At 40.7% G+C, this 24821-nt stretch overlaps 1 protein-coding gene across 3 annotated transcripts in view; it reads right to left on the bottom strand.

The window, feature by feature from the left end:
• The window catches only part of CACNA2D3 (calcium voltage-gated channel auxiliary subunit alpha2delta 3), a 903947-nt gene that overhangs the window by 419406 nt on the left and 459720 nt on the right, over window positions 1-24821 (bottom strand). For all 3 annotated transcript variants that reach the window (XM_027522771.1, XM_027522769.1, XM_027522770.1), the window contains exon 9: window positions 11728-11802. In XM_027522771.1, the coding sequence (XP_027378572.1) occupies window positions 11728-11802 (75 nt within the window). The remainder of the gene's footprint in view (window positions 1-11727; window positions 11803-24821) is intronic.

Genomic DNA, 24821 nt, shown 5'->3' with positions numbered 1-24821 from the left:
GACGGAGGAGCCTGGTAGGCTGCAGTCCATGGGGTCTCGAAGAGTCAGACACGACTGAGCGACTTCACTTTCACTTTTCACTTTCATGCATTGGAGAAGGCAATGGCACCCCACTCCAGTGTTCTTGCCTGGAGAATCCCAGGAACGGGGGAGCCTGGTGGGCTGCCGTCTATGGGGTCGCACAGAGTCGGACACGATTGAAGTGACTTAGCAGCAGCAGCAGCAGCTTTTTCTTTTACTCTCAAGACCTAAGACTTCATTTTAAACTATAGCAGGATGAGAAAATGAATACTTCTTTCTCCATTCATTCACCTGTTTAGTCAGTAATATCTGGGCACTTGGCCAAGAGCTCCTTATAAGAGATTCACCAGTGACCAAACACAGAGTGTGAGTGTCCACAGAGTGGTCTTTCAGGCAGTGAGTGACAGACGAATGAACAAGTAAATAAAAAGAAAGGAACATCTGTCACAAGGGCACACATGAGTCAGAGTAAGGTTACATGGAGGAGGGGTCAGAGAAGGTGACCTCTGGACTAAGATCTAACCAAAAATGAATGCTTCTTCTAGGAGGAGGAGTTGGTGCTGAGGCCCTACTGAGGTGGTAATGGGCATGGTGTAAAGTGTGATGACAAAGAAATCTACTCCATGCCCTGAGTGGATGAAGAAAGAGCACATGATGGTCAGGAGGCACTGCACTCACTATAAAGGAGGTTAGGTTTCATTTTAGATGGAATAGGAAGTCCTGGAAGGGCTTTGATCAGGAGACTGACTTGATCTGATGAATCAAGTGCTACCTCCATTCAGTGCTCTCTATGGATGGCCTGGCCCTACGCTGGATGCAATAGAAACAGTGGCGAATACAACATCATCAAGAAGACTCTGGCCACTGGGAAGGGAAGAGAGAAGCCAGATCACCACATGGCCTCATGGGGAAACCACAGAGGGCACTGTTATTTTATCTGACGTCAGACGGGAAAAAGTTAACTGGGCACAAGAGATGTGGGAGAATAGGAAGGGGAAAAAATCTGTATGTTCCAGATGGAAAACAGAACATATGTAAGGTTTTAGAGGGTTCACACTGACTTCTAGGCTATAGAGATTTTAATATGACTAGAACAGGAAAGAAAGAGGGAAGGAAGGAGGGAGGGAGAGAAAGAGATGATGGAGAACAGGGGTGGGGGTAAATGTCATAATAGCAAGAGAAGAAAATGGATAGATAAATGAGAGGCATGGGATGGAAGACAATAAGGAGGGGATCAATAGTTCAGCATTTCAAGACAGGTTCTAGAGATCTGCTATTCAACATCATGCTTGTAGTTCGCCTAACTATAGATTAGACCACGGCCAGTCTTTCGTGGTAAAATACCTAACCTACCTTATTCTTGTTCAGAGCTGCACGTGTTAAGTTACACTAGATCTAAAAATGTTTGCTTCCATTTAAATTATTTTGAAATTTTCTCTGGATTTTTAATGTACTATGACATTTATAAAAGCAATGCAATTCTTACTACCTTTTATTAACTCTGAATTGAATAAAACTGGCTTAGTGTGTGTTTACTCTTCAATTTTCTCTCCCTTGGTGTTTGGGCAGCAGGGTTACTTTGTACTTACTGTTCATAACATACCCCTCACTCCCATAACATTGGCAAATTTTTACAATGGACACCCACTTGTTCACTGGATGCCCACAAAGCCATGAGAAGTGGGAAGTTTCAGAATCCAGGATACCTCTTTTGACAAAGTTCAGGCTGACAGAAACAATATTAGGGAAAATTCAGCAACTCTGATGTGTGTTTTTGTTAATTCACATAAGTTCAGTGTCTCCTGATCCCATGGGAAAAGATCAAAACTTTGGAGAAAGATGAGAGTGACATGGGTTTCTAAGATCAGTTGATTTAGAAATAAATAGAAATGCATCTTAAACAGAGCCATGAAATTCAGTGGATTTCAGAACATCTTCATTATAAAACCAGAGAAAAACCATATCACTAATCTTCCTTCCCATTCCGGAGAGAGACCATAGGAGGTTCATTTTAAGGTCTGATGAATGGTTCAGAAGGCCTGAAGTAGATCAGGACAAGAATTTACTCATTTGAATGTTATATTTAAACTCCAGGCTCACCCAATTTGTCATGGTTTCTCTTTCCTTAAAGAAAAAATATTTTAGTTATTTCGTACATAATGAAGCAAAAGAAAATTCTCTCTAGACAGTAAACAATGCCTTTAAAAGACAAAAGCTTAATAGAACCTCAAGATCACTTGTTCAGGGATGATGTGTCATGGGCCGTGTCAAGCAAAATCACAGGAGATCTGTGAAACAGGACTATTCAGTCTGTCAAAGGCCAGTGTTTTTGCTATAACATTTTCTTTTATTTCAAGACATCCAGATGCTCTCATTCCTCTTTTAAATTTCTGAAGTGAATTTTATCAAATACTGCTTTAATTAAAATTATCCAGTTTTGATTTTTTAGGAGGTCATCTAAATATTTGGAAACCAGAGTTAGCTGTCAATGGACTAAAAGTACATAACGTAAAAATCCCAGGTGTCACCTTGTAGAAGCCCTTTCATTACCTGCAAGTAGCATTTCAGTGGCCATCAGGGAAACAGTCCACAGATGACAAGGTAAGAAAGAATCTGTTATTTCACTGTCATGAGAACTTCTCAGGAGGTAAATGGAGTTTTGGAGTGAAGAATGAAATATTCCAAAGGATTTGACACATTTTATTCAGAATTACTGAACTAACAGGATGGAAGGCTAGCATCAATGTGTATGCACAATGCCAGTTATACACAGTTTATACGGGCCATAATCCCAATCCCTATTTCAAAAAGAACAAGAGAAAATGGCATCAAAGTTGCCATTCAGGGGATTGGACTGAACCAGACAGAGTAGTAAGGAATGTCAACCCTGGAATCAGATCATTTCATTCACAATCAAGTTCAGAATGTTCTGATTATATTCAAATGTAATTCATTTCATGCTTTTGTTCTGAACATTTTGTGGATCTTCTATTGAAATGAAAGAAAAATTATTCAACGAGAATCCTCTCCCAGGTAGCTTATCTATTCATTCATTCATTTATCCATCCATCCATTCATTCATTCATACTTCTACTGAGCATCAACCTCATAGGTACTGGCCTAGTTGCCCAGTCTTTTCATTCTGGAAAACCAAGCAGATCTGTCCAACACAGGCCTGATTCCTTCCCACAGCTGTAGACACCCAGACTAGGCTGCTGGTTGGGCTGTTCCACCCACTGGAGATGCAATTATGGATCCAGAATGGGCACCTGACCTTGCAGAATCAAAGTCTACAGAAGACACACAGGGGAGGCACTGGGGACAGTGAGGATGACTCTTTCTTCCTTCCTTTTCAAGACTGTTTATTATGTTAGGGCCTTTCTGTGCAAACTTTAGAATCTCCTTGTCTATGTTTACAAAAACCTCGCTGAATCTGCACTAAACCACAAAACATTTGGGCTTCCCTGGTGGCTCAGCTGGTAAAGAATCCGCCTGCAATGAGGGAGACCTTGGTTTGATCCCTGGGTTGGCAAGATCCCCTGGAGAAGGGAAAGGATATGCACTCCAGTATTCTGGCCTGGAGAATTTCGTGGACTCTACAGTCCATGGGGTCGCAAAGAGTCAGACACAACTGAATGACTTTCACAAAACATTTACTGACCAATGTTTTGTTCAGTAAACTTAACTGACAATGTTAAGTTCACCATCTTAAGTGGGTCCAGTTTGTAGCATCACAGAACAATTAGATTACTAATATCAAAGATCACTGATCACAGATCACCATAACTTGGTAAAAACAGTACCAACACTTACTTGATGCAGGGTTGCTAAAACTGCAATATTATGACAAAGTGCAACCAATTGAAGCAAAATAAAATGAGGTATACCTGTAATTGATTTCTGTTGTTGTTGTTTCGACACTCAGTTGTGTCCGACTCTTGCAGCCCACTGGGCTCCTCTGTCCATGGGACTTCCCAGGTAAGAATATTGGAGTGGATTGCCATTTCCTTCTCCAGGGGATTATCCTGTCCCAGAGATCAAACCTGGGTCTCCTGGCAGAATATTTTTGCTCTTTATTATTTCTTTCCTTCTGTTTGCTTTGGGTTTATTTTGCGCTCCTTTTTCTAGTTTCTTTCAGTAAAAGTTAAAATGTTATTGTGAGGCATTCCTCTTTAATGTAAGAATTCAATGCTATAAATTTCCCTCTGGATGTTCTTATAGCTTTGTCCCACACATTTTGATATTGTCTTTTCATTTTCATTCAGCTTTATATTTTAAAAATCACCTCCAAGATGTTCTCTGTGACCCATGAATTATTTAGCAGTATATTGTTTAATTTAGAAATGTTTATAGAGATTTTTCTGATGTCTTTATGCTAATGATTTCTAATTTGATTCCATTATAATCATAAAAAATACTCTGCATCATTTTAACTCTTTTACAGTTCCTGAGGTTTGTATTATGACCCAAGGTCTATCATTTCTCTTACTTTTTTGGCTGTTTGGCATGTGGGATCCTAGTTCCCCAACCAGGGATTGAACCCAGGCCCCCAGCAGTGGAAGCGCAGAGTCTTTTACCTTTTGAGTTTTGGCCATGGCCTATGGCATGTAAGATCTTAGTTCCCTGACAGGGGTTGAACCCGTACTCCCTGCACTGGAAGCATGGAGTCTTAACCCCTGAATTGTCAGGAAAGTCCCAGAAGCCCAGAGTCTTAACTGTGGCAGTGTGTTCTAAGTCATTTCAGTTGTGTCCGACTCTTTGCTACCCTCTGGGCTCTAGCCCACCAAGGTCCTCTGTCCACAGGATTCTCCAAGCAAGAATACTGGAGTAGGTTGTCATTTCCTTCTACAAAGGACAAAAGGACCATGAGGGAATTCTCAGGATCTCTTTTATCTTGGCTAATGTTCAATGCTTATTTGAAAGAATACACATTGGACTGTTGTTGGGTAAAGGATGCAATGAATGGTAGCTAGATCTTATAGATTGATAGTGTTGCTCAGTTCCTCCATATCCCTGATGATTTTCAGTTTAATAGTCTAGTAATTCACAAATGTGAAGTGTACAAGTCCCCAATTATAACTGTAAGTTTTTCTATTTCTACTCTCAACACTTAATTTTTGCTTCATGTGTTTTGAAACTCCATAGTTTGGTCCAAACATACATAAGATTATTCTTTCTTCCTGGTGGATTGACACTTATCATTATATACTGCCCTTCTTTGTCTCTAGTATTTTTCTTTGCTTTGAAGATGACTTTACTTGATATTAATATAACCACTTATATTTCTTTTAAAGCTTGCATACTGTATCTTTTCCCATCATTTTACTTATAACAAGTAAAATGTATTAGAAACAAATTTCTTGTAGTAAGCATATGGTTGGCTCGTATTTTTTCAGATCTACTTGGCCAATCTCTATCTTTTAATTGGTGTGCCTAGACCATTCACATTGGAGAAAGAAATGGCAACCCACTCCAGTGTTCTTGCCTGGAGAATCCCAGGGACGGGGGAGCCTAATGGGCTGCCATCTATGGGGTCGCACAGAGTCGGACACGACTGAAGTGACTTAGCAGCTTAGCAACAGACCATTCATGTTTAAAATAACCAGTGATATGTTAGAGATTGAGTCTTCCTTTTTATCTTTTTTACCTGCCCATTTTTTCTTAATTTCTCATCTCTAATTTTCTTTTCTTACATTTTTCTGAGCTACTTTTTTTAAGAAAAATAACTAGCATTTTGAGATATAAATATAAACCTTTTGATTTTCCTAAAAGAAGCAGCTCACTTTTGCAATACAAAATACAACATAACAATATTTGTGCAAGGGATATGTTAAGATTAGAATACCATCTTCTGAATTGCACCAAAGCATGAGAAATTTGACAGGTCAATATTCACATCCAGTTTCTTGCCCCCTGAAAATGCAATTTATTTATTTATTCACATCCAGTTTCTTGCCCCCTGAAAATGCAATTTATTTATTTATTTATTTATCAATTTTTAATTACTTTTTAAGTATTCCTCATTTTATTGTTTTCACAATGGTTGCTCTAGGTACTATAATATAAAAATGCAATTTATCACATTTTATTGATATCAGCATTTACTACTTCCAGTGAAATGTAGAAATCTTATTTCTAATTAGGTTCCTTTACCTTCCACACTTGCAAAAATAACTGTCTTAAGAATTTCCTCAACAGATTTTGGGCACCACATCAGATGAAGCTATAATTCTTGTTTCAACTATCAAATATGATTTGAGAATCTTGGAAGGTGTGGAGAAAGGCAACCCTCTCACACTGTTCGTGGGAATGTAAACTGGAACAGCCACTATAAATAACAGTACGGAGGTTTCTCAAAAACTAACAACTGAGTTGCCATACGATCCAGCAATCCTACCCCTGGACACATATCCAGATCAAAGTATAATTTGAAAAGATACATGCACCCTTTGTTCGTAGCAAGACTGTTTACAATAGCCAAGACAGGGAAACAACCTAAATGTCCATTGACAGATGAATGGATGAAGAAGATGTGATACACACACACAAAACAGCTATTCGCCGTTAAAAATAATGAAATAATGGCATTTACAGCAACATGGATGGCCCTAGAGATTATTATACTAAGCAAAGCAAGTCAGAAAGAGAAGGACAGGGACTTTCCTGGTGGTCCAGTGGTTAAGAATCTGCCTGCTGAGGCAGGGGACATAGGTTTTGATCCCTGGTCCAGGAAGATCTCACATGCCACAGGGCAACTTCTGAGCCTGTGTGCCTGGAGCCTGTGCTCTGCAACAAGAGAACCCACCGCAATGAGAAGCTCACACACCACAACGAAGAGTAGCCCCTCCTCGCTGCAACCAGAGAAAGCAACAAAGACCCAGTGCAGCCTAAATAAATAAATAAAATTTAAAAAACAAAGACAAAGACAAATGCCATGCGATATCATTTGTGAAATCTATAATACAATACAAATGAACTTATCTACAAAAGAAAAACAGGCTTACAGACTTAGAGAACAGATTTGTAGTTATCAAAGGAGAGGGGGATGGGGGAGGGAAGGATTGGGAGTGTGGGATTAGTAGATGCAAACTATTATATATAGGATGGATAAATAGCAAAGTCCTACTGTATAGCACAGGGAACTATAATTCAAAAATCCTGTGAGTAAACTATAATGGAAAAGTTTTCATATATATATATATATATATATATGTATAACTAAGTCACTTTGCTGTACAGCAGAAATTAAAACAACATTGTAAATCAACTATTGTTATTGTTGTTTACTTGCTAAGTCATATCTAACTCTTTTGTGACCACATAGAGTGTAGCCCACCTGAATCCTCTCTCCATGGGATTTCCCAGACAAGAATACTGGCCATTTCCTTCAACAGGGGATCTTCCCAACTCAGGGATCCTGAACCCACATCTCCTACTTGACAGGTGGATTCTTTACTACAGAGCCACCAGGGAACTTCAATAAAAAAATTTTTTTAAATCTCCTGAGAATTAAGATACTATATTATACTTACTCCTATATTTAACCAATTCTTTCCTTTCTGAAGTTTCAAGCTTTTTTTCTGTTATTTCCTTTCTGCTTGGAGAAATTCTCTAATCTCTAATGGCAGGTTTGCTGGCAAGAAAATTCTCATAGTTTTCCTTCATCTGAACATGTCTTTATTCCTCCATTCATGAACAATTTTTTCACTGAATACAGAATACTGGTGGACAGTGCACTTCTTTCAATATTTGAAAAATGCTATGGCAATTCCCTCCGGTCTCCATGATTTCATGTGAAAAATCTGCTGTTATTCAAATTGGTAATTTAAATAATATGTCCTTTCTTTCTGGCGGATTTCGCTTTTTTCCCCTTATGTAGGATCCCTGGATGGGGAAGATCTTCTGGAGAAGGAAATGGTAATACACTTCAGTATTCTTGCCTGAAAAATTCCATGGACAGCAGAGCCTGGTGGGTTACAGTCCATGGGGTCACAAAGAGACACGACTGAGGTGACTTGAGAGAAAAACATCTATTTCTGCTTTATAGACTATGCCAAAGCCTTTGACTGTGTGGATCACAACAAACTGTGGCAAATGCTTCAAGACATGGGAATATCAGACCACCTAACCTGCCTCCTGAGAAATCTGTATACAGGTCAAGAAGCAACAGTTAGAACTGGACATGGAACAACAGACTAGTTCCAAATAGGGAAAGGAGCACATCAAGGCTGTATATTGTCACCCTGCTTATTTAACTTCTATGCAGAGTACATCATGAGAAATGCTGGGCTGGATGAAGCACAAGCTGGAATCAAGATTTCCAGGAGAAATATCAATAACCTCAGAGATGTAGATGACACCACCCTTATGGCAGAAAGCGAAGAAGATTTAAACAGCCTCTTGATGAAAGTGAAAGAGGAGAGTAAAAAGTTGGCTTAAAGCTTAAGATCATAGCATCTGGTCTCATCATTTCATGGCAAATAGATGGGGAAACAGTAGAAACAGTGACAGACTTTATTTTCTTGGGCTCCAAAATCACTGCAGATGGTGACTGCAGCCATGAAATTAAAAGACACTTGCTCCTTGGAAGTAAAGTTATGACCAACCTAGACAGCTTATTAAAAAACAGAGACATTACTTTGCCAACAGAAGTCTATCTAGTCAAAGCTATGGTTTTTCCAGTAGTCATGTATGGATGTGAGAGCTGGACCATAAAGAAAGCTGAGCACCGAAGAATTGATGCTTTTGAACTGTGGTGTTGGCGAAGACTCTTGAGAGTCGCTTGGACTGCAAGGATATCCAACCAGTTCAACCTAAAGGAAATCAGTTCTGAATATTCATTGGAAGGACTGATGCTGAAGCTGAAACTCCAATACTTTGGCCACTTGATGCGAAGAACTGGTATTGTAAGTAGTTAGCAGGCAAAATGGCAACAATTGAGTTAGTAGATCTATCTCTTTATTTTCTCCCAATACCCGTCTGTGAAGTTTATACTGTTACATAATCATTTCCAAGTGTCATGAATCTCTTTAGCTTGAAGAGCTACTTATCAAAATGTAAATAACTCTTGTGAAGGAATGGATCTTAACTATATGTTTGATATACTTTAATTAACAATTAATTAAATACATGGAAATCAGTCCTGAATATTCATTGGAAGGACTGCTGCTGAAGCTGAAACTCCAATACTTTGGCCACCTGATGTGAAGAACAGACTCATTGGAAAAGATCCTGATGCTGGAAAAGATTGAAGGTGGGAGGAGAAGGAGATGGTTGGATGGCATCACCGATGCGATGGACATGAGTTTGAATAAGCCCCAGGAGTTGGTGATGGACAGGGAGGTCTGGTGTGCTACAGTCCATGGGGTCGCAAAGAGTCAGACAAGACTGAGCGACCAAACTGCACTGAACTGAGGTGACTTCACACACACACACACACACACACACACACGATTATATTTAATTATACTGTCTTCCCATGCATTTAGTTGGATTCATCCAATTTGTAATTTGCTCAGCCTCTTGAACATGCACTAATTTGGGGAAGTTTTCAGCCGATATATTTTTAAATATCTATACAGTCTCACTCTCTCATCTCCTGAGATGTTTATGACATGAATGCTAGCCCTCTGCTGTCTCATGTGTCCCTTAGACTCTTGTCATTTCATTCCAATCTATTTTCTCTCTGTTGCACAGGCTGGATAATTTCTATTGATCTATCCTGAAGTTTACTGATTCTATCTTCTGTCATCTCCAATTGAGCTGATCCAGTGAGCTTTTTATTTTGGTGACTGTATTTTTCAGTTCTATAATTTCCATTTGGCTCTTTTTTATAATTTATATTTCTTTTTGAGACTTTATATTGTTTACATTTATTTCAAGAGAATTCCTAACTGCTTTAAAGCATTATTTTTTAAATTTAAATTTCAACATCTGATTCTTATTAATACTGGCTTCTGTTTGTGTGATTTTTGTCGGTACCTGTTTTGGGCAAAGGCAGGAAACTCCTACAGTTCTCTATTTGGGGTACATGGGAATCAATAAGAAACCCAGGGAACTTGTCTTCATGTCTTTAAGACTGGGAGTTCACCTTTTTTCTACCTTGCGTGTCTTCCTATATTCATTGGTGGTGTTATTGCCATGGTTTTTCAGTTGCAAGGGGAGGGATCTGATTAAAATATGGCTACTCTATACCGGCAGAATCAAAAGTCTGGGTTAATTTTAATAAAAACTACTTCAAATGTCAACATTCAAAAGTTCAAAGGCAATTTTAAGTGAAGTTCTTTTCTCACATTCTCTAATAATTTTTTCATTCATAAGACTTCATATCTCCAAACATCACACTGCCTGTGTACATCTAGGAATCCACCTGAAGGAAGCATTTTAAGCATCTTTTCTATTTATTGTTGCAAGCACCATCACTGGACACCTTCTTAAGACTCTGGAAGAAATTCCAATGCTACAAAATTGGTAAGTGGGTGAACTCTAGACCCAGGCAATGGCCAACAAAAGAGAAAGTCCCTAGAGAAATTTGGCTGTAAGTTTATTTTTTCCTACCTTACCCTAAAAAATTACCATAAACAAACAGTCCCTGGATACACTTGTTCTTTGAACTACAAGGTACTTCCTTCTCTTTCCTAAAAGCAAAGCTTATTATAGTGTGCTTCTCCCTCAGACTGAAGGTTGTATATTAACTCTGGTATAACTTCTCCTCTCACTCTGTGCTTCAGTTGTACTGAATTTCTCCCAATCCTCTAGGCTCACTCCCTCAGCGATGCCCACACTTCTACTCCCTGCATCTAGCATAGTACCAATAGCACTCCCTCCCCATCTGGGCCAGCGGTTCTTCCTAGCACATGCATAGAACGTCACAGAGTGCTACCTTGCCCACTGCCTAAGCCATACTTACTCTCTAGGGGAGGAGCATTATTTTATTGTACCCACATAGCATGTACAACCAAATAAAGTGAGTGATGGCAGTGTTGAGTCCCAGGAGGTATGATATTTTTGCAGCCACAGCTACACTTTCAACCTAAATTGTCACCTGGCCCTGTGGAGGTAACTGGAGATGGCTGTGATGGTGGCACTGACATATTTAAAGGTGGCCAAAGGAAAACAGATTTTCAGAGAAATGTATCTTGGAAATTTTCCAAGAATGCTCCAATTGTAAAGGAAACTTTTATTCAATTAACATACCTTTATTTTGTTTCAGACAATATATTTATGGAGCAGGCAATTCTCAGAGCATTAAGGATACAATCAAGAGTAACATAGTCCCTATCCTTGTAAAGCTTACCTTCTAATCCAGGAAGTTACCCCAATATTTCCCAACAGTTACTTAATCATTTTTACTAAGTGCAAGAAGAGATGTAGCAAGTGGGTTCAATTTTCTTTGAAATCTCATCAAGAGCTATATGCTTTCATTGGTGTCAATATGGGTGAAAATCACAACACAGGTTGTGCTTAGAGCAAAAGAAAGAGAAAATCAATGTGAATGCTTCATAACCAGTGAGCATAACTCAATATGTTTCACTGCTATGATTTTACTTAGGTCTCTTCGTAAATGTTCTACACACTTGGGTTCCAAGGCCCTCAGTGAAAGGGCAGTACATTTGATGAGTTTCTAAAATCTAGGACAGAACTATTGCAAGTGATCACTGTGAGGGAGGTGGGTGTGCCAGGCACCTGCCCAGCAACAGGCCTTACCTCTTTGTTTGTCCTGTCAGCTTGCACCAATGTCCCATTCAGGCAAGGTTCCACGTAGTGAAGCTCCTCATTATACTGCGAAGGGAAGAAACAGTCAAAAGTAAACAATTAAGCATATGAAGGGTACTCAATAATTTAAAGATAACACATACAAACAAAAAAGCAGCATGATCACAGGCTGAATTCCTTTCTGTAAGGTGACTTTATCAGTTGGTGGTCCTATTTAAAAAATTGTGTTTAAGCGCAAAGACAGACTTTATTCATTTCTTGTTTGAGTGGGGAACTTGTAGAGCACATGTTGGTGGGTGACAGTGACCAGAGTGTACACAGTTAACTGATAATCCTTCAGGGGTGACTCCAAACACAGGGGTTCCCGGGGTATGGCTGACAGCACGTGGTCCAGCTGAGATCTAAATAGTGTTCCAGACTTGGGTGGATATGACTCTAGCTCCTGCCTTTGGTTTCATGGAGCCAAGGAACCCATATGCAGGTCAAGTATGAGTGACGACAGAAGGTTGGAAAGCAGAGATCTTGATGTTCCCCTACAGGAGGCTTTGCGGTATTAGTCAGCGCAGTATACACGTGTAGTGACACCACTGTCCACATGAACCAATTCCAGGAATCATTTTTGATTCCAGAATACCCAGATAATAAAGCTTTGTTTTTGTCCAAAGCTCGAAACTAGGAAGAAAACATTTGAGTGTTCTTATTTTAATTTTTCTCATCAAGCATGGTACTCTGCACTGTAGCTAGACTGGAACACTTCAAAACACAAATCTAATCATACCCTCTCTTGTCAATGCAATTCAGAGCCCCCCTTGGCTCTGCAGAGGAACATTCCTAGGGCTCGGCAGGGCCCTGGACACTTGGCCCCATTAACCTTTCTATCGTCTTCACCATTAGCCCTCCCCATAAACTCAGCACTGCTGTCACTTCAGTCGTGTCCAACTCTGTGCGACCCCATAGACGGCAGCCCACCAGGCTCCCCCATCCCTGGGATTCTCCAGGCAAGAACACTGGAGTGGGTTGCCATTTCCTTCGCCAGTGCGTGAAAGTGAAGTTTCTCAGTCGTGTCTGACTCTTAGTGACCCCATGGACTACAGCCCACCAGCCTCCTCTGTCCATGGGATTTTCCAGGCAAGAGTACCGGAGTGGGGTGCCATTGCCTTCTCCACATAAACTCAGCACTGGTCAGCCCTAATTCCCTTCCTGTCCTCTGAGATGACCCATCTTTACCTTCAGGCCTTCCACCACTGGGCCTCCTGCCTGAAGTTCTCCTTTGGCATCTCCCAAATGGTGCCTATTCATCCTCTGGGCCACCTCATTCTTACTTCCTCTGGGAAGTAGCCTCTGTTGACTGATTTGGTCTAAGGTGATGATATGCCCATTCCTAAAGTTTAATTTCTTTTATTTTTGAAGCATAATTTTTCTTAGTCAATCACAGGTATTTGGTCCCCCTCTGTTGGATACAGAACTTCATAACATGTCTTGCAACTGGGAGTGATCAATTAATCAAATCCTAGCCAATAAAACACAAGAGGTAAGTTTTCTGGGCAGTTTCCATAAACTTTTTTTTCTTTCCACTAAAGGAAAACTCAGAATTCTATATCCACTGCCTTCTTTCCCTCTTGGGATGCTACTGTGGAGCTGCAGCAGCTATTTTGTAACCATGAGGTTGCAAAGGTTGACAAGGTTAAAAATGGACAGCAAGGCCCAAGGAAGACAGAGCAGGAAGACAGATCCAGTGTGGGTCCTTGTTACACTGTTGAACCACTGTACCAAACTACAGTTGCTCTCCTTGAGGCCTCTCCATGAGATTCTGAGATATCTATATAATGAAGCAACTTTCATTCAGTTCTGTAACTTACAGCCCAAAACTTTTCAACTATGTTTTCCAGGTAAAACTTTATATTTCCAGGTAAAACTTTTCTAGGTAAAACTTTATATTTTGCCTGAAACACATTCACATATTGATTCTTGACTTCAGTTCAGTCACTTAGTCGTGTCCGACTCTTTGCGACCCCATGAATTGCAGCACACCAGGCCTCCCTGTTTATCACCAACTCCCGGAGTTCACTCAAACTCATGTGCATCGTGTCGGTGATGCCATCCAGCCATCTAATCCTCTGTCGTCCCCTTCTCCTCCTGCCCTCAATCCCTCCCAGCATCAAAGTCTTTTCCAATGAGTCAACTCTATGCATGAGGTAGCCAAAGTGCTGGAGTTTCAGCTTTAGCATCATTCCTTCCAAAGAAATCCCAGGGATGATCTCCTTTAGAATGGACTGGTTGAATCTCCTTGCAGTCCAAGGGACTCTCAAGAGTCTTCTCCAACACCACAGTTTAAAAGCATCAATTCTTCAGCGCTCAGCCTTCTTCACAGTCCAACTCTCACATCCATACATGACCACTGGAAAACTCATAGCCTTGGCTAGACAGACCTTTGTTGGCAAAGTAATGTCTCTGCTTTTGAATATGGTATCTAGGTTGGTCATAACTTTCCTTCCAAGGAATAAGCGTCTTTTAATTCCATGGCTGCAATCACCATCTTCAGTGATTTTGAAGCCCAAAAAAATAAAGTCTGACACTGTTTCCACTGTTTCCCCATCTACTTCCCATGAAGTGATGGGACCAGATGCCATGATCTTCATTTTCTGAATGTTGAGCTTTAAGCCAACTTTTTCCCTCTCCTGTTTCACTTTCATCAAGAGGCTTTTGAGTTCCTCTTCACTATCTGCCATAAGGGTGATGTCATCTACATCTCTGAGGTTATTGATATTTCTCCCAGCAATCTTGATTCCAGCTTGTGCTTCTTCCAGCCCAGCATTTTTCATGATGTACTCTGCATATAAGTTAAATAAGCAGGGTGACAATATACAGCCTTGACGTACTCCTTTTCCTATTTGGAAACATTCTGTTGTTCCATGTCCAGTTCTAACTGTTGCTTTCTGACCTGCATATATGTTTCTCCAGAGGCAGGTCAGGTGGTCTGGTATTTCCATCTTTTGAAGAATTTTCCACAGTTTATTGTGATCCACATAGTCAAAGGATTTGGCATAGTCAATAAAGCAGAAATAGATGTTTTTCTGGAATTCTCTTGCTTTTTCGATGATCCAGCAGATGTTGTCAATTTGATCTCTGGTTCCTCTGCCTTTTCTAAAACCAGCTTGAACATCTGGAAGTTCATGGTTCACATATTGCTGAAGACTGGCTTGGAGAATTTTGAGCATTACTTTACTAGCATGTGAGATGAGGCATGAGTCAGAACTCTTGGGTCCAAGTCCTGACTCAGTCATACACTAATTGTGTGGCCTTGGGGAAGTCACTAAACATCTCTGATCCCAGATTCTTATGTATAAGGTGCTAATTCACCTTCTGTTAACCCTCCACAGGCCCCTGTGAAGATCCAACAATGCAAAATACCTGAAATTGCTTTGGTATGTAAAGGCCTGAATATGTGGGGGGCCGCAGTGGGGGCTTACAAGTAAAGAAGACCAAGAATTTCTTGCCCTCATCAAGGAGGAACATGTGCAGTAATCAAAACCATGCTCACTGTCACTGTACAAGTCGTGGCCACAATGGAGGAATCTGCTCTTCTGAACCCCTGCCAGCTTGTTAGTGGCATCATCCGAGCTTGCAGTTAACTAATTTCCCTTGACTGCATCAGGACAAAACTATGCTGAGCAATCTGGACTGTATCACCAAAGGGAGCTGGGCTCAGCTGTCCGTGTGAAGGGACAGCACACACCAGGCGGCTGTGCCAAAGAGGCCCATGGGCTGTGCATGATCATCATGCTACCCAGCACTCCTCCAGAGGGGGACACCAAGAGCACCCTGTGTGTAGAGCTGCTCCCAGGCTCCCAGCAGCTCTCCATTTGGAAAACTTTCCATTTCTACATTTTAATGGATGTCCCCTATATTTCTACTTTGTGAAACAGTGATGTGAGATGGCCGAGTCGATTTACGATAAAGATCTGGTCACCTCCACTCCTAAGGTACAACGGCTTCCTTCAGTTCTCCATCATCTCTACTTAAACAATTAGATATCAGTGGTCTTATAGAAAAGGATGCAATGCACATAATCATTGCCTGCATGCATACTAAGTGGTTTCGCTTGTGCCTGACTCTATGTGACCCCATGGACTGTAGACCTCCAGGCTCCTCTGCTCATGGGATTTTCCAGGTAAGAATACTGGAGTGGGTTGCTATGCCCTCCTCCAGAGGATCTTCCCACCCAGAGATTGAACCTGCGTTTTCTGCGACTCCTGCATTGCAGGCAGATCCTTTACCACTGAGCCACTGAATAAGCCCATATAATCATTAGCCAGATGCAATAATGTTCAGCCATTTGCTCTGGCTCCCTCCCATGACTAGGAGTGAACTCTAGGGAGGCACTCAGCCACCTCCCTTTCTCCTCAAACTTTTTAGTCTTTCCTCCAAGTTTCTGGAAAATGGAAGGAGTCTCTTAGCAGGATAGGATAGAGTCAAGGCAGCCCAGAGATGGTCCAGCCAGCCCACTAATCACATGGTGAGAAGATGGACAAAGAACGTTCACTCTTTAAAGAGCTTAGAATCTGCCACACAGATGCAAGGTATCAGTCGCTGTCAGTTTCCTTCTTCCTTTTGCCTGCCAGGTTGGCTCTTCTCTGATTGACACAAGGGTAGAGCATAGAGCTAAGCAACTGGGGCAAACAGGGTGGGTTCAAATCCAGGCTCAGACACACACCAGCTAGGTGATCTTCACTAAAGCATCTCTGCTCTTTTAGTCAGTGTTCATATCAGGGGAATGGGGATTGTTACCAACTTCTCTCATGAACTTACTGTGAGGATGAAATGAGATGGTTCAGTGAAGAGTCAACACAGAACTCTCATGGAAGAAAGAGAAAGAAAGTGTGTGGGTGCATGAGACGAAGAAAGACAGAAAATATATATATGTGACTGTGCTGTGTGCTTCATAGAAGACTGACAGATAGACTATATAGGAGGTGGCAAGTAGGAAAGAGGTGGGGCAATGACCATGACCTACTCTTGGAAACAGGGCTCACATGCCCCTGCCCTCTCCAGAGAGCACAGACACCGTATTTGGTGGAAAGAAGTACTGCTCCACACCCACAGGTGACTCAAAACACTTGAGACAGAAACCACCACATTGTGCAGCTGCACGCTGCCCCACTCCTTGCCAAACTCTGAACCCTCCCTGAACCTGGGTCTTTGGCAGACAGGGAGCCAAGACAGTGCTGGGGGCCTACTGCCAAATCCCCTCGTAGGAAGGTATCTGCCATGAAATCCTTCATTCGTTTCCCTCCTGAATAAGCATTTGCCATGTGTCACAGATATCAAACACTGGCTAAATTTGCCCATGATCATTACTGTGGGGTAATCATGGAAACACTTCCTCTTACTTTTATTAGTAAAAGAACATGCTCAATAATATATACTTTTCCTTTTCACCATAAAAGGTACTTATCTGTGATGTCATAACTAAGTAAGTGTTAGTTGCTCAGTCGTGTCCGACTCTTTGCGACCCCATGGACCTGTCAGGCTTCTTTGTCCATGGGATTCTCCAGGCAAGAATACTGGAATGGGTTGCCATTCCCTTATCCAGGGGATCTTCCTGACCCAGGAATAGAACCCAGATCTCCTGCACCACAGGCAGATTCTTTACCATCTGAGCTACCAGGAAAGTGCCCATGGTCCACTCAAAAAAAAGGCAGGGGGCGGGGAGGGTTGCTCAAAAGAAACCCATGTTATTCTTCATATGTCAGGCTACAACCCACTACTTTCTCTTCAGGCCAACCACCAAACTCTATACTCTGGCAGCAAGGTATACATCACTATCTGCCTTTTCTTTCCTTTTTACCAATCTCTGGAAGTACTCCCAAATCTCTCATTTTAAGGACACAGCAAAATCCTCAATGGGAATTTTAATGATGATGTAAAAGTGGAAAGCCAAGTTTCATTCAATGAATGGCCAGAACTCTGGGGAGAAGAATCTAAAAACAAAGAATAAATGGGTTGGGTTCACCAGCTAAGATTCATGGAAGCTTTAGCATTGGTGCAGAATCGTGTCACATGCTGGCTTGTGTAAATTTCAGCCCAGAGACTGGAGAGCAAAGGGCAGGTTACTGTGGGCTCTGCATGATACCGGGGATTCAAAATCCTGCTTAACGTTGGAAGCTGGAGATGATCAGTGAAAGCAATGCATCTCTCAGGCCTAACAGAACAAGATGATCAGCTGCCTATAAAAGAGACTGAGGAAAGGCCTCATGAAGAAGAGAGAGACTTTAGGGAACATGTGGACACGTCACCCTGCAGCTCAGACTTCTTTCCTCTCTTCAGCAGATGTACTAGTTCCTTTACCTGGCTGAACACACAGATTGATCTGGACCGGCCCTCTCAACCCAGTACCATTCTTTTCCGCATCACCCCCACTCACCAGTTCTCTCTGCTTCCCACATTCACCCCCAGTCTACTACATCCAGTCACTGAACTCCTTGCAGCCAAGCCAGCCAGGTCTATACTTCCTGGGGGTGGGAGAGGATTTATTACAATTTCAAAACAGCACTTTCCTCCTCAATTGTTTGCTATTTTTCCTGCCCTATCTCACTGCATACTCCTGGTTAATGCCCATCTGTCTTTACGTGTTCACTTCATCATCGCTTATTCCAAGAAGCCACCACTGAGTCCTAGCTGGCTGCATGGCCCAGCTCTGTGCGCTCTCAGCCTCCACACTATCCTGCCCTTTTCTGAGACTGCTCTGTCTACACTCGACTGCGAGCACCTTCTTTCTTCCTGGTTGCGTCCATAGCCAACACATACAAACCCCAAACCTTTAAAGCTCATGTGGGAAGAAAACCTGTCTTCCTTACCTACCAAAGCAGTCCCAGTACTTAACTCATAGCACTCAATAGCATTTGCTGAATAAATAAATAACCAGAACAAAGAAATGAAAGGCAAAATTAAAGATTCCCGATGGAAAAGATTAGAAACAAAGCCTAAAGAAGAAAAAAAGTTGACACAAAGACAAAAAAATAAATAAAATAATATGATGAGAATCTCTAGCCTCTTCAAAAAACAGATGATAAAATGCAAAGGAAGTAAATCGGTACATTTTAGAGAATCCTAAGTGGCAGAAAACAAAAACCAAAAAAGGATAGAGTTAAAATACTGGTATGATTATACAATGCAAGAAAGTGATGCAGAACTGCTGGAACTCTATTAAATACTTTATGGCTTTATTGATGCACTTTTGATTAAATAACCTTTAGAATGAAAATGTGTAGAGATTATGTAATGAAGCAGATGAACCCACAATATTTTCACCAACACAAGGCATCCCAGGGATCTTTTGCATTACAAAAGCTTCTTGTGTAATTTGAAACACAACTGGACATAATTAGCAATACAGAACAAATGAGCACCGAAAGAAAATACCATCCTTATACTTTTAATACGGAATCGATTACTTTAAAAAGCAAATCCACAGCAGGCAAAGCACTGGAGAAACAGCTCTGAAGAAAATCTGCAAATTAAAACCAGGGCACCAGAAAGTTCTGAGTTGAACTAACAAATGACGCTCTTCCCTATTCAACTCTGCACAAACACAGCCTACAGGAGGCATTTAAATTGATTTAACAATATCAGCCCAGTTAATACTGTGTTCATTTAATGCATGGCTTAGGCTTCTGTAAAATCATTTTTCAAATTTCAGCATGGAACAGAATTAGCACTCTTATTTTTATGATAATATTGTTAATTTAATGCATGGCTTGGAGTTAGACTTCAAAGTGAATCAGAAAAATACGGCTTTTCTCTTGTCAGAAACATCTCTCTTCATGCATCAGTGGTTTGACCTTAAATTTTAACTTCAACTGCACAAAATCACTCTCATATTTCAACAATTTTTTCATAATTTAATCATTTAGTTCATTGATCTTAGATTTTGCAATATCCTGCTCAGGAAAACTAAAACAAGTTTTAGCATTATCTTTTCATTTTTATTCTCTGGAAAGATCTGGAAAGAAATTTTCAGTATAACATATAAGATGCACTTAGCAATGAAGGTAATATAAACATGCAAATATGTAAAATGGCTGGAATGGGCAAGGAAAATCTTTTCCACTATTTAAATTCCCTTCCTTCCTTCCCCATTATGGCACTGAAAATCAAATGGCAAGGATGAATTAGAATTGTACAACCAAAATGCCTACAAAGTACAAAAGCTTCCAACATTATTAAGATTGTATTTTTTACTTTCTCCCCAGAGGTTAGTGACACTGTACAGGAGACAGTGATCAAGACCATCCCTAAGGAAAAGAAATACAAAAAGGCAAAACGGCTGTCTGAGGAGGCCTTACAAATAGCTATAAATAGAAGAGAAGTGAAAAGCAAAGGCGAAAGCAAAGATATACCCATCTGAATGCAGAGTTCCAAAGAATACCAAGGAGAGATAAGGAAGCCTTCCTCAGTGATCAATGCAAAGAAATAGAGGAAAACAGTAGAATGGGAAAGACTAGAGATCTCTTCAAGAAAATTAGAGATACCAAGGAACATTTCATGCAAAGATGGGCTCGACAAAGGACAGAAATGGTATGGATCTAACAGAAGCAGAAGATATTAAGAAGAGGTGGCAAGAATACACAGAAGAACTGTACAAAATAGATCTTCATGACCCAGATAATCACGATGGTGTGATCACCAACCTAGAGCCAGACATCCTGGAATGTGAAGTCAAGTGGGCCTTAGGAAGCATCACTATGAACAAAGCTAGTGGAGGTGATGGAATTCCAGTTGAGCTATTTCAAATCCTAAAGGATGATGCCATGAAAGTGTTGCCCTCAATATGCCAGCAAATTTGGAAAACTTGGCCGTGGCCACAGGACTGGAAAAGGTCAGTTTTCATTCCAATCCCAAAGAAAGGCAATGCCAAAGAATGCTCAAACTACTGCACAATTGCCCTCATCTCACATGTTAGTAAAGTAATGCTCAAAATTCTCCAAGCCAGGCTTCAACAGTAAGTGAACTGTGAACTTCCAGATGTTCAAGCTGGATTTAGAAAAGGCAGAGGAACCAGAGATAAAATTGCCAACATCCATTGGATCCTTGCAAAAGCAAGAAAGTTCCAGAAAAATATCTTCTACTGCTTTATTGACTTTGTCTAAGCCTTTGACTGTGTGGATCACAACAAACTGTGGAAAATTCTTCAAGAGATGGGAATATCAAACCACCTGATCTGCCTCTTGAGAAATCTGTATGCAGGTCAGGAAGCAACAGTTGGAACTGGACATGGAATAACAGACTGGTTTCAAATAGGGAAAAGAGCACATCAAGGCTGTATATTGTCACCCTGTTTATTTAACTTATATGCAGAGTACATCATGAGAAACGCTGGACTGGAAGAAGCACAAGCTGGAATCAAGATTTCTGGGAGAAACATCAATAACCTCAGATATGCAGATGACACCACCCTTATGGCAGAAATTGAAGAGGAACTAAAAAGCCTCTTGATGAATTGAAAGAGGAGAGTGAAAAAGTTGGCTTAAAGCTCAACATTCAGAAAACAAAGATCATGGCATCTGGTCCCATCACTTCATGGCAAATAGACGGGGAAATAGTGGAAACAGTGACAGACTTTATCTTCTTGGGCTCCAAAATCACTGCAGATGGTGACTGCTGCCATGAAATTAAAAGACACTTGCTCCATGGATGAAAAGTTATGACCAACCTAGACAGCATATTAAAAAACAGAGACATTACCTTGAGAACAAAGGTCCGTCTAGTTAAGGCTATGGTTTTTCCAATAGTCATGTATGGATGTGAAAGATGGACTGTAAAGAAAGCTGAGCACCAAAGAACTGATGCTTTTGAACTGTGGTGTTGGCGAAGACTCTTGAGAGTCTCTTGGACTGCAAGGAGATCCAACCAGTCCATCCTAAAGGAGATCAGTCCTGGGTGTTCATTGGAAGGACTGATGCTGAAGCTGAAACTTCAATACTTTGGCCACTTGATGCAAAGAGCTGACTTACTGGAAAAGACCCTGATGTTGGGAAAGATTGAGGGCAGGAGGAGAAGGGCACGACAGAGGATGAGACGGTTGGATGGCATCACCAACTCAATGAACATGAGTTTGAGTAAACTCCGGGAGTTGGCGATAGACAGGGAGGCCTGGCGTGCTGCAGTCCATGGGGTCTCAAAGAGTGGGACATGACTGATCAATTGAACTGAACTGAACTGAACTGAAAACACTGAAATGTCTTCTCAAACATCTACCCAGCAAGCAAGAGAAAACTGACAGTGTAATGAAGGGTGAAATGATAATGTCCCCTCCCGTAAATGGAATCCAGTCAACAAGAACAATGCAGTCAAACAGATTTGCAGGGCATCCTGGTGGATTTTCAAATATCACAGCCCCCTATACTCATAAGAGCCTGCAATGCGTCTTCCTCTAGACAGCCAAAGACCACTTTAGACAGACAAAGGAAAAACATACCACATATTCCTAGAGCAATTCTGCCACTGTAAAAACTGGAAAAGGAGATAGAGGAATAAACCACCACACAATTTGTCAAGGTAAAACTGGTGAAACACATTTAGGGTTGGAAGAGGTGATTTAAGGACATGCAAATGAAGACTTGCCAATTACAAATCTAGTGATTAGGACCCTCAAAATACTGTTGTTATGGACTGAATGTTTGTGTCCTCCACTTAATTCATATTTTGAAGCCCTTAATCCACAGTGTGATGGTATTTGAAGATGGGACTGGTGGGAGATATTATTATGGCCATATATAATATATAATTACAGTTAGATGAGGTCAGGAAGGTAGGACTCTTGTGGTGGTACTATGCCCTGATAACAGAAGACATGAGAGAGCTTGCCCTCTTTCTCTTTCTGCATAAGCATAGGGAGAAAAGGCCATAATGTGCAGACCAGAAAGTGGCTATGTGCAAGCAAGGAAGAGAATTTTCATCAGAAACTAAGTCCTGCCAGACCTTGATTTTAAACTTTCCAGCCTCTGTAACTAGGAGAAAATAAATTAATGTTGTTTAAGCCACTCAATATTTGGTATTTAGTTATATCAGATGGAGTTGACAATACAATTTCTAAGTATGTAAATATTATACCCTACTTAGTGGATATTCTGATAATTCCTAATTCTGTGCAGACTGTCCTTCAGTGTAGCAATTTAACTTACAGAGTTTATTCAACAGAAGCATAGCCAGTCTTACAAAAATATATTCACGAGTCCATGGATTGTAGCACTCTAATGTAGAAAAGAGATTACAAAGGCGGACTGGTTAAAAAATTAAGGCAAACTATAGAGGATGGGACTCTGTTCTGCAGATACACTTGATATAATATGAGTATAGAAGCAAGTTGCTGAATATTCTGTAAAAAAGGATTCGATTTTTGTGGGGAAAATATGTGTTCATATAGATAGAAAAATTTGAAAGAATATGTGCCAAAGGAAAGGGAATGGGAACATTACAGAGTTGTTTAAAATTTTTATATATGTTGCCTACATTAAAAGCAATCAGTATGTTAAGAGTTACTACTAATTAGTGGTTCTTTTTATGACCTCAGGCTTTTAAAATTAATTTGAACATATTTGATCCATCCCCTTATCCATTAAGGGAGCAGAGTTCATGATTTTACTATAGAGTCTTCAAATAAAAAAGGTCAGAGAATCCTTATAGATGTCAAAATAATTATGTAAATAGTCTTGAAGCTGATCATTTATGTTGAAAACTAATAAACAGATGTACAGTGAGGGTTAATGGGCCCTCTAATGGGTTTCTTTATATAAGCGACCAATTTGGGGTAAAAAAAAATAATTTTTTTCCTTAACTGTTCTATAATAACTGGCATGTCTACTTTTAACTGTCTTAATCATCCTCTCTTCATTATTGAGCTGACACTGTTTGTATATCTTAATGAACTTACAGAGATTATTTCAATCGATTGGTTTTGTTAACAGAACAATAAATCCTGACTGATAAAGGATTCACAATGTAATTAGTTAGCTCTTCTTATTATGCAAATTTCTGATACTTCTGTAATGAGTAATTAAAGATTAATAAGAAAGATAGTCTCAAATTAGCTGCTTCTTATCTGTAAATGCTTCAGGATGTGTGAGGATCAGGCCAAGTTTGCATATTCATAATGAGACTGGTAACCAAAGTAACTTTTCTTGATTTGGAACCCCAACTGCTGCTGCTAAGTCACTTCAGTCGTGTCCAACTCTCTGTGACCCCATAGACGTCAACCCACCAGGCTCTCCTGCCCCTGGGATTCTCCAGGCAAGAACACTGGAGTGGGTTGCCATTTCCTTCTCCAATGCATGAAAGTGAAAAAGTGAAAGTGAAGTTGCTCAGTTGTGTCCGACTCTTAGCGACCCCATGGACTGCAGCCTACCGGGCTCCTCCATCCATGGGATTTTCCAGGCAAGAGTACTGGAGTGGGGTGCCATTGCCTTCTCCGTGGAACCCCAAAGTTCCATCTAAAAAATCTTCAAAGAGCTATGCCTGAGGCCATACAGTTTCACAGTAAGATGGCTGAGTGGTTCAACAACATTGGCTTCATTTCTGCTCAGGAAAGAGGATGTGGGGTACCTGGACAGTTTTTGAGTCCTCACTGTGTCATTTTCTGGTACCTCTGTCTCCACATCAAGCAATACAGAATTGGGGTGAAGATCCAATAACATCATCTACATGGGGACACTTAGCAGTGGTACTCCATGGAAAGAAAATGCTGATATAACTCACTCAACAAGGATTTAAACTACTATTTGCCAGGTACTGTTCTAGGCACTAGGGACAGTTCAGTGAATAAATGAGACTAACCTCTGGTCCCATGGAATTTATTATTCTCTTTGTTTTCCTTTCGCTTTTCAGGGTTTTTTAAAAGCTGAAGCTATTAAATCATGGTGCCCTGTTGTTGTGCCTTTCTGCTCCAAGCCTCGTCAGAAGCAGGCAGGACACTAATCAGGCAATCCCTTCTGCAAGCTCAGAGTCACTTCAACACCTGTGCCCTCTGGCCAGCAAATAAAAGTGGATGTCATGCCCATGCAGAAGACTGCCCAGAAACAGGGTTCCAT

This window comes from Bos indicus x Bos taurus, chromosome 22, assembly GCF_003369695.1.
Source record: "Bos indicus x Bos taurus breed Angus x Brahman F1 hybrid chromosome 22, Bos_hybrid_MaternalHap_v2.0, whole genome shotgun sequence".
In the NCBI taxonomy this organism is placed as follows: domain Eukaryota; kingdom Metazoa; phylum Chordata; class Mammalia; order Artiodactyla; family Bovidae; genus Bos; species Bos indicus x Bos taurus.
The sequence above is the reverse complement of the archived record's forward strand: the minus strand, read 5'-3'. Positions and strand labels throughout refer to the sequence as shown.